Source organism: Nicotiana tabacum, chromosome 16 (assembly GCF_000715075.1).
Source record: "Nicotiana tabacum cultivar K326 chromosome 16, ASM71507v2, whole genome shotgun sequence".
Taxonomy (NCBI): domain Eukaryota; kingdom Viridiplantae; phylum Streptophyta; class Magnoliopsida; order Solanales; family Solanaceae; genus Nicotiana; species Nicotiana tabacum.
In genome coordinates, this window is record NC_134095.1 from 101,512,604 (window position 1) to 101,521,780 (window position 9,177).

The 9,177-nt window shown below is 34.5% G+C and overlaps 1 protein-coding gene across 1 annotated transcript; it reads right to left on the reverse strand.

The window, feature by feature from the left end:
* Positions 1-2,475: 2,475 nt before the first annotated feature.
* LOC107762201 (beta-glucosidase 18-like) lies at positions 2,476-8,128 on the reverse strand. The gene is made up of 11 exons (XM_075233169.1): positions 7,907-8,128; positions 7,765-7,831; positions 7,608-7,666; positions 5,815-5,890; positions 5,631-5,705; positions 5,446-5,533; positions 4,267-4,522; positions 3,670-3,785; positions 3,324-3,573; positions 3,119-3,221; positions 2,476-2,996 (listed from the first exon to the last, which is right to left on the reverse strand). The coding sequence occupies exons 1-11, from the start codon at positions 8,042-8,044 to the stop codon at positions 2,695-2,697; spliced, it is 1,530 nt and encodes a 509-aa protein (XP_075089270.1). The 5' UTR covers positions 8,045-8,128; the 3' UTR covers positions 2,476-2,694.
* Positions 8,129-9,177: the final 1,049 nt, after the last annotated feature.

The following is a 9,177-nucleotide window of genomic DNA, read 5'->3' on the forward strand; positions in this document are numbered from 1 at the left end:
AGATACGAGATCGCAATCCTTGAAAACATTTTAATTAGGAGTTGGGTAGTTAAAGGTACGGTTTATGTTTTACGGAAATAAAAGAGAGTGTCACTAGGGAGACAATCAAAATTTGAGTTAAGAAGTAACCCTACGAACACAAGGATATGGAGGTATGTAAGTAAGGATATTTATTTGTACTTGCATTTTTAGAAGCCAAGGTGACAGGATTGACCATCAAGAGATTGTAAAACTATTCTGAATGAGGTTTCAAACAGATATGGCCAGGACTAGCCTAGGGTACTCTAATAAAAGGGGTCTGAACATGAAAGCTAGGAGAATCAGCAGAGCTCAATACTAAAATGGTAAGTTTAGCAGGGAAAACTAACAATACAGGTTCGTGATTAAGCAATTATTCGACATGGGAAAGAATTTAGCATGTTGAACATGGTCACAACATTAGAAGAGTTCAAGAGACATGTCACTTGGGGTCAATATTATAGGCATACATCTAAGCTAACAGTAGTTTATTTCAATTTAGAGGAGAATATTGAGATAGGCTCAAAAAGCCTTGTGCAGCACTAAAGAATCAGCACAAACTAGAGAGTACGTACACATTTCAATTAACAAGCATCAGGAAGCATGTTATGTTATTTACCAATTCAGACAGTATTAGCACTTAGAAATCATATGATTCATGGATATCCCAATAAGTTAACACGGATAACTTCAGCAGAAAGATAAGTTATGGGCATAGGTCAGTTTACCACAAGAAATCTGAAGCAAGTAGAGCGATGCAACCAGGACAACAACAAACATGAGAATTCAAGTGCACACAAACATATTAGGCCAAACATGCTTAACAAAACCAGAAGTAGGGTTAGAATTTAAGAAAGTTCAGGTGCTAGAAAAGTTCAGAGCCATAAAAAAACTTTAGAACAAATAAGGATACAAACAGAGTGGGCATGCTAACATATTGATTCACAAAAGTTTTAGCGGCATGAGTGTATAAAGCATGAACACAAATAAAAGAGGGTGAAACTGCCAAGGCTAAGAACTTACCAGTTACCAATTGACAAACAAGCAAAACAAAAAAAAATAATTTCAGCAATATTTCAATCGTCAGTAGCAAAGAGTGCAACATAACCCAAAATGTCAATATGTCAGAAATTCCTAAGGGTTTCAGATGAACCCCGGGCAGTGCTCACACTGAGAGAGGTCAAACAATCGAATTCTAGTGGCATTGGCTTTCAACCGCCCAAGAGCTCAGGTTTCAAAATAGTATAGAATAAGTGAGAGTGAGAGACTAAAAGTGATTAATGTTTTTTAAGGGATTAGGGAAATATTTATATAGTGTTGAATCAGACGAGTATACAAGGAAAAGAAAAATATGCATGTAATTAGTAGAGTAACATGCAAAGGAAAGAAATCGAATTCCAAACCCTAGTTAGGGTTCAACGTTTGAAATCGTCCAACTGGTGTGAGGAATCAGGCCCCTGTTCATTTATATGGATGAAATACCGTCCAAATCTCAAAGATTATGGTCGATCCAGTCCGATCTAGGAGGCAGTAATTGCCAAAATCGGGCAAGTACCTAGATAATACCACAAACGCGTGAACCAGTAGCTGGGAAATATAGATATGGTAAGCAAATAATGGGTGAATCCCATTATCAATGGGATTCGGAGAGGGAGTGGGAGGGAGAGGCGGCTAGGGTTCTTCAGAAGTGAGAGGGAGAGTTGAGAGTTTTCTGGGGTGGCCGTTTAGAGAGACAATTGGGAATTAGGTTTGGGGCGGGTAATTAAAGATGGTAAGGCTGTTATGGGCTGTTAATCATCTAAGACCAGCGGCCAGGATTTAAGAGTGATGGGGTGGGTCAGGAGATAGGTATAGAGCAAAGGTTTTAGGGTTCGGAACATCCCCCTATAATGGTGGATTTTAATTTACTGGAAGAGCGGGTCATTGATATTTTAGGCTCATGCTTTATGATCTATAGACTAATAGTAATACATACTGAATCTTGGGCTTAGCACGAGCTATCCATTTTTATTTTGAAGAATGAAAATATGATTTATTAATATGAGGTTAAAATGAGCGATATGGATAATGCGAATTTATATAAGTGACCCTAACTTGCTTGGGCTTTATGTTTAGTAGCTGTTTAATGTAAATATGCTTTGCTATCATGCTTCCCATCAATGCTAATTATTTTGATAATTTATGTTCTTATAATCTATTTCTACGGTATTTTTTGGCTGATATTGTAGCAACAACTTTCTGAGGTAGTAGGTAAACCATGGAGGGAGTCGTGCCCCCGAGTTTGTTATTATGGTCTATATTTCATGTATATGACTTTTCCATCCCATCTGCTTAAGTATTAATCACGAGCTTTCATGGAAGAATTTACTTTGAAAACAGCAGGTGTTTACACCCATTTGGTAGAATTCTGGAACATTAAGTTGACCTAACAGAAGAAAGGGGAACTAATGGACAAAATTCAACTTTCAACGGAATATTTCTACTTAAAACCAAAAAAATCTTTATTACGTTATTCGAGTGAATAAAAAGATTAGGCCTGGGCCTAATTTGTGCAATATAAAGGAAGGGATTAGTCTGAACAATTATACTATGATTGCTCAGTAATTGCCTTCCAACAATAGAGAACTAAATAAAAAAATCTTCAACAAGCCTCCACATATGCACCGTCTTCTTACGCTATTTCTGGGCAGTATGTGCTTCAAGCTCTATGTGAAAGTTACACATGAGCTCTGGATACTTAGTGGCTGATAGTTTTGGAGTTCTCTGGAGATTTGTGTAGTTGACATAGTAAAGTCCAAATCTTATGGTATATCCATCTAGCCACTCAAAGTTATCAAGAAGGGACCAAGCAAAGTACCCCCTTACATCTGCACCTTTCCTGATTGCATTTGCCAATGAATTTAAGTAGCTATGCATGTATTTCACTCTATGAACATCGTTCAAGGCATCCTCTATAGAAGAACTGTTCCCAGCAAAGCCTGCAACATTGCTAGTTATGTTAGTAGATGTATCCCGGCAGATCACATTGCATTCACTCAAGTAATTAGTTGATGAAATGTATCTCATTCTAAAGGACAAGAATGTGAAATATTTTTCTTACCATTTTCAGTGATAAACATAGGAGTATTGTTGAATCTGTCCTTTATATACATCACAACTTTTTCAATCCCTTGTGGATACACAAATTGCCAGTCCACTTCCCCCTGGTTCATTAAAATAAATTCTTTAGCAGTGTAGAAAGTGCAAGTAATAATTTACAGAATGAGATTAGAGATGAGAATCTGATGTGATTTAAGGAAACCTACAGGTTCCCCGATGTAGACACCGTCTCTTTGTGTAGTCGTTAAATAAGAACCCTCTGACCAAGAGTTTCCATGTTCACAGGCAGAATATAAGCAATCTTTGATATAAACAGCTGAATAATGATTGATGCCAATGAAATCTAGGCCATAACTCAACATTCTCAAATCACTCACTGAAAATTCTGGAAGATTAGATCCCAAAATTTGTACCATTTCTTCAGGATATCTTCCTAATATAATAGGGTCTAAAAACCTGCATGGGGGTACTTAGTCAAAAACATTCGTTTACTCTCTTTCCGATGCATAAATACCAGATCGTAGAACCAAACTACTTATATAGAAGGCTTACCAATTGGTATAGAATGATCGAGCTCTTTGAGTTGCAGCTATGTCTTCTGAGGAGTTGCTAAACGGTTCATACCATTCGACACCCATAGTAATGCCAATCATGCCTCCTTGACATTTCTGAAAAGCAGCAGAAAATAGACTATATTACTGATATCTTTTTGGGTCTTCTTACAATTTCAGATTCGATTGAAATGAAGGAATCAAAAGTAAACTACCCCAAACAAGAAGAATAGAAAGAAAGTGGGATTAATTACTATATTATGGTGATTTGATAGATAGCATAAAGGAGGGAGTTTCCAAGGATAAATTTTTCACTTCTAGTCTTCTAATATACAATTTTCCTATTTTACTTCACCAAAAATAGTTAGAGACTGATGATGATATCTTGTTTTACCTAGTGTTCCCTTTCCTTTTTTTTAGACAAGCCAACAGTAGCATTGCACTAGAAGATTAATTACTATTTGAACAAGATCATGCCATGTTGAGAGTTACCAACATTACACTAGAAGAGTAATTATTACTCCTATTTTTGGACAAGTCATGCAAGATCATGCCATGTTGAGATAATGGAGAAAAGGGAAAGAGCCGTCGAAAAAACCTGATATCTGGTGCGGTAAATGCGGACAGCAGCTGCATGAGATAGGATCATATTGTGAGCTGCAATGAAGGGCTCCCTTTCTGAATCCCCGCCAGCACTACAATTCCCAAATATACCAGAGCATCGAGCTGGAGGGTAACTCCCATCTCTATAGCCACTAATGGCCACGAAGCTAGCCTCATTCATCGTTATCCAATATTTAACTCTATCTCCGAAGTATTTGAAGCATATGTTTGCAAAATAGCTAAAATCATACCTGAAACAAAGCCCACCAACACCATTGTAACTTGTTCATCTTTTTGGGTTTCGATAGAATCTACAACTAGCTTCAAGTATAAGAGACGCCAAACTACTTATGGTAAAGTCCCGTAAGTTATGGACAAGTATTTGGACTAATTAAAATCTTAATGATGCGATTAAAGTGAGCATGCGTTGTACCTGGTGCACAAGAGAGTTCTGGGTTCATTGGGATGTGTGAATGTATTTATACTACTTACTCCCTCTATTCCAATTTATTTGAACTTGTTTGACTGGGTACGGAGTTTAAGAAAAAACAAAAAAAATTGGAATTTGTGGTCCTAAACAAGTCAAAAAGGGACCCAGAATATTTGTGTGGTTATAAAAGCTTCTTATTAAGGGTAGAATTGTAATTTTAAGCTAAATTGTTACCAAATTTAGAAAGGGATCATTCTTTTTGGAACGGACAAAAAAGGAAATAGGTTCACTGGACAGAAGGAGTACTAGTTAGAAGTAGTTGAAGTGATAAAGTGTGGCCATTGAGTTAATTAATGACTCTAGTAACTTCATTGAGTTAATATATACCTTGAGATGAAGACCTTACAAATTACTGGAGTAATCAAATGGAATGGGATGTGGATGGCTTGTAACCGATTGTGAACCTAATTGGAGTAAGTTAGAAATTGTTATAACATGTATTGATATACAAATCATGTTGGTTGATTTAATTGGACGTGGTTGACGTCATTTAAGTATTTGGAGTGCGAGGTAGATGTAAGTTGAGATGTATGTCCCTTTAAAGTATTTTTTGAAAAATACATATTTCCTAAGATATAGAAAATGTTAGAAATGTTTATATATAGAATGCATGTTCTTATAAATGTATTAAGATATGTAAAATGCATGTTCATCTCAAGGATAGATGTTTCACTTGATACTTACTGTATCTGTGAATTTAGCCAACCACCATATCTGTCCTCAAGTTCTTGTGGTATGTCATAATGTGTTAATGTGACAAACGGTTGGATCCCTGAAGTCATAGCAAATAACGAACTCAAAATTTTACTTCTTTTCTACATTTTGGATTATCTAAATCATAAAACTGTTAGCAGAGAAGCAGAACAGACCTTTCAGTAGGAGTGCATCAATGAGCTTACTGTAGTACTCAATTCCGGCCATATTAACTTTTCCAAATCTGCCCTCTGAATAAAATTACAACCGACCAAAAAAAAAGGATTATCATCGTAAATGACAATTAGGAGTTTATTTATTTATAATGAAGGAAAGAGAGCAGTGATAGTTATAACTTACTAGGTAGAATTCTTGCCCATGAGATAGAGAAACGAAAGCTATTCACACCCATATCTGCCATGAGTTTGATGTCCTCCTGTTTACATTTTAATACCAAACATCACAACCTTCCGTCTCATGATTTACGCTTTTATATTATTATTGTTAATACACTGCATTAGTCTAACATTCGTTCGTAAACAAATCTAACTTTTTCCCTTTTGTGACAACATGCACGTATGCCTTCTGTCCAGCACAGTTAGGCTGTTCCCTTTTCTTATGCATGAACAAAATTAATTGTGATCTCCTAAAGTCACAAATTGTTCAATCATAAGTACATCCTATCTAGTTTATTGTTGCGTGAGCAATATTTCATAATACCATAAAAACGTTTTGAGTGAGTAGAGAAAAATTATTTAGCAAAAACCATCTAATTAATCTCAACGTCCCTCACATTAGAATTTAGATTCATATCAACTGGTCTGGCATTTCACTGGGGATAAAATACAAATTGTACATGTTCAGAAATACATTCACCCCCCCCCCCCCCCCCAACCTCTCCCAGTTATATATACCTATTTCTCAATTCTCTATTTTCCAAGTGCATCGTTCTTAAACATAAATTTCTTAAACGCAGTGGGTATGGGTGTAATAGCTGCCTCCTGCCAATATGGTGAATCTGATTTAAACACGTGTAGTCAAGAATAAGGCAAAAAATTATTCTCAGTGCAATAGTAGAAACTTTACATGATATATCGGAAGTATTTACATTTAGAATGAATGTATAGGATTTTACTAAACTAAGCAATAGTTACGTTACCGTTCTTGGTAAAATTAAAGAAAACTACTTAATTATATATTGATGCCTCTGCCTATATTGCTTTTAAAGCATTTTCCCTTTTAAATTCTTTATTCTAGTATGTGAAAATTATAAATTACCAATCTGCCTATATTGCCTTTAAAGCATTTTCCCTTTTAAATTAATCTAGTATGTAAAAATTATAAATTACCAATCATACAACCAGAAGATCAATTTTATATGGGACCTTAAAGTATTTGAAACAACAATCTTATAGTTCGAATTGAGCATCAGTCTTATAAGGAAAGAAGCCCTATAACACACACTACCTTACAAGGAAAGAACCAAATGAATATTTAGAGAAAGAAAAAGATAGTATTAATCAAACAAATAAATTCCTGCTCAAATCATTATTTATTTCTAATTTCACGTGAAGTAGGGTCTAGTATAGAATAAACTTGTTTATATTTTAGTAAATTATAATTTTAGGAAAGAGAAAGATTAAAATAAATGGAAAGGCATTCTGAATCTAACAAAGAGGACAAAAAGGTAAAACAAGCAGCATATGATTCAAGAAAGAAAGGAAATATTCTATGAAGTGGGTAAGAATTCGAGATAAACATCTGACAATGTTAGCCTTTGAAATGCCCTTAAATACTAAGAAGCCGGTAATCCCTGACTAAGGGGCCTATGGGTTCTCTGTTTTCAAAAATTACTTCAATTTAGATATAGCTTGAATTAAGAATTTTTTTTAAACATGTGGTTTTAAAAGTTTAAGGAGTAAAAGTTTTGTGGGGCATAACATTTATATGGTTATAAAAGCTTCTAATTAAGAGTGAAGCGAGTAAAAAAGAAAATGTTAAAGTTGAATTATTTCTAAATATAAAAATGTGTCATTCAATTTGAAACAGACTAATAAGAAAATTGTATCATTTAAATTGAAACGGATAGAGTAATTAGTTTTTGAAGCATTAATTAAAAGAAAAGAAGGGTGAGCATGAAGGCTGAGCATTACCAAATAACGATGGTAGTGATCAACAGCAACATCTCCATTGCTTCCATCCTTAACATGACCTGCAACAAGACCAAAATAATAAACTACATGAGTTCCTTTTCTCTATTTACCCATGAGACATTGAAAGAAAGAAATTGACATTATTATGAAAGCTCACCAGCTTCATGGGTAAAAAAGTCCCAGTTGCTGAGGCCTTTCCCATCACTGAGGAAAGCTCCTTCATACTGCAGAGAAAACAAGAAGAGCGGTTAAAAACAAAAAGGTAAAAACAAAAAGGTAAAAACAAATGTGAGAAGAACCTGGTAAGATGAAGAGGCCGTTCCAAACAAGAAATTGCTCGACAATGAAACTTGGTCTGTTAGATGACATGACACCATGAAACCAGAAAAGGAGATAAAAATTGCTAAGCAGGTGTGCCAAAACACTGCAGGTTCCATGTTAGTTAGTAAGTCAAAAGTACACTTGCTTTTTCAGTGGAAATGACGAGAAGATAATTAGTTGCGGCAAGAAGAAAAAGCAACATCTCTCACGTTTAAATAGAAATAGTCTTAGAGAAAATGGTCAGAAATATCACAATGAGCACATGACTATTCCACACAAGCACCACTCTGTCGCAGTGCGAGCTGACGTAAATAAAAATTCAGCACATGCTTAACCTACCAATATCAAATCAATACATTGTCTGCTCATGAGCTGCATTAATCAAACATTGACACAACAATATTCTTACAAAAATGAGAAGGATATCTATAGTATATACGGAAAACGTCCAACAATATCCTTGAACTATTCGAAATAGCTCAAAAATATTCTCCGTTTGTTTTTGGTGCCAAAAATATCCCCGCCGTATATGTTTTGGCCCAAAAATACCCCTAAAACATTAGTTTTGTCATTGAAGCTGACATGACAGTCCGACTAGGTTAGAATTGCTTACATGGTCGTCCACCTAAGCAATCCATACGTGAAAATTATTTTTTCGGAAATTTTATTCTTCCAGAATTTTTTAATAAAATACAAAATCAACATTTATTCTGGAAAAGTTAAAAAATTTCGAAAAAAAAAATTATTTCAGAATTTTTTAATTAAAATACAAAATCAACACTTATTCCGAAAAAAGTAAAAAATTTACAAAAAAATTATTCTTGATTGGGGTTTATGATTTGATTAAAAAACTTCATTGTTCTCTTTTGTGAATTTATGATTATAGATATCGAGAATTCATATAACCGGCCCCAACTTATTTAGGATTTAGAAATCGGTGTCTTTGTTGTTGTACAAATAAAGTTTTAATTTTTTTCTTGTAAACGTTGTGTGTTAATTTTTTTTTTTTGGAGCTAAAGAATGGGGTCGAAATTATACATGGATAATGTTCTAAGACATAACTAGCTATTACTGGATTCAAAAGCATTCAAAGACATAACTCCGAAATTCACAAATTAATCATAAATTCACAAAAGAGAACAATGGAGTTTTTAAATCAAATCATAAACCCAATCAAGAATAATTTTTTTGTAAATTTTTTACTTTTTTCGGAATAAGTGTTGATTTTGTATTTTAATTAAAAAATTTC

Bases quoted from the DNA above. Each gene is read 5' to 3' on its own strand.
- LOC107762201 (XM_075233169.1), bottom strand. From the start codon at position 8,044: ATGGAACCTGCAGTGTTTTGGCACACCTGCTTAGCAATTTTTATCTCC. The intron at 7,832-7,906 runs GTTCTTCTCACA...TTTTCTCTGCAG, and splicing joins CGGCCTCTTCATCTTACCAG to TATGAAGGAGCTTTCCTCAG. The intron at 3,574-3,669 runs GTAAGCCTTCTA...ACCCCCATGCAG, and splicing joins CGATCATTCTATACCAATTG to GTTTTTAGACCCTATTATAT.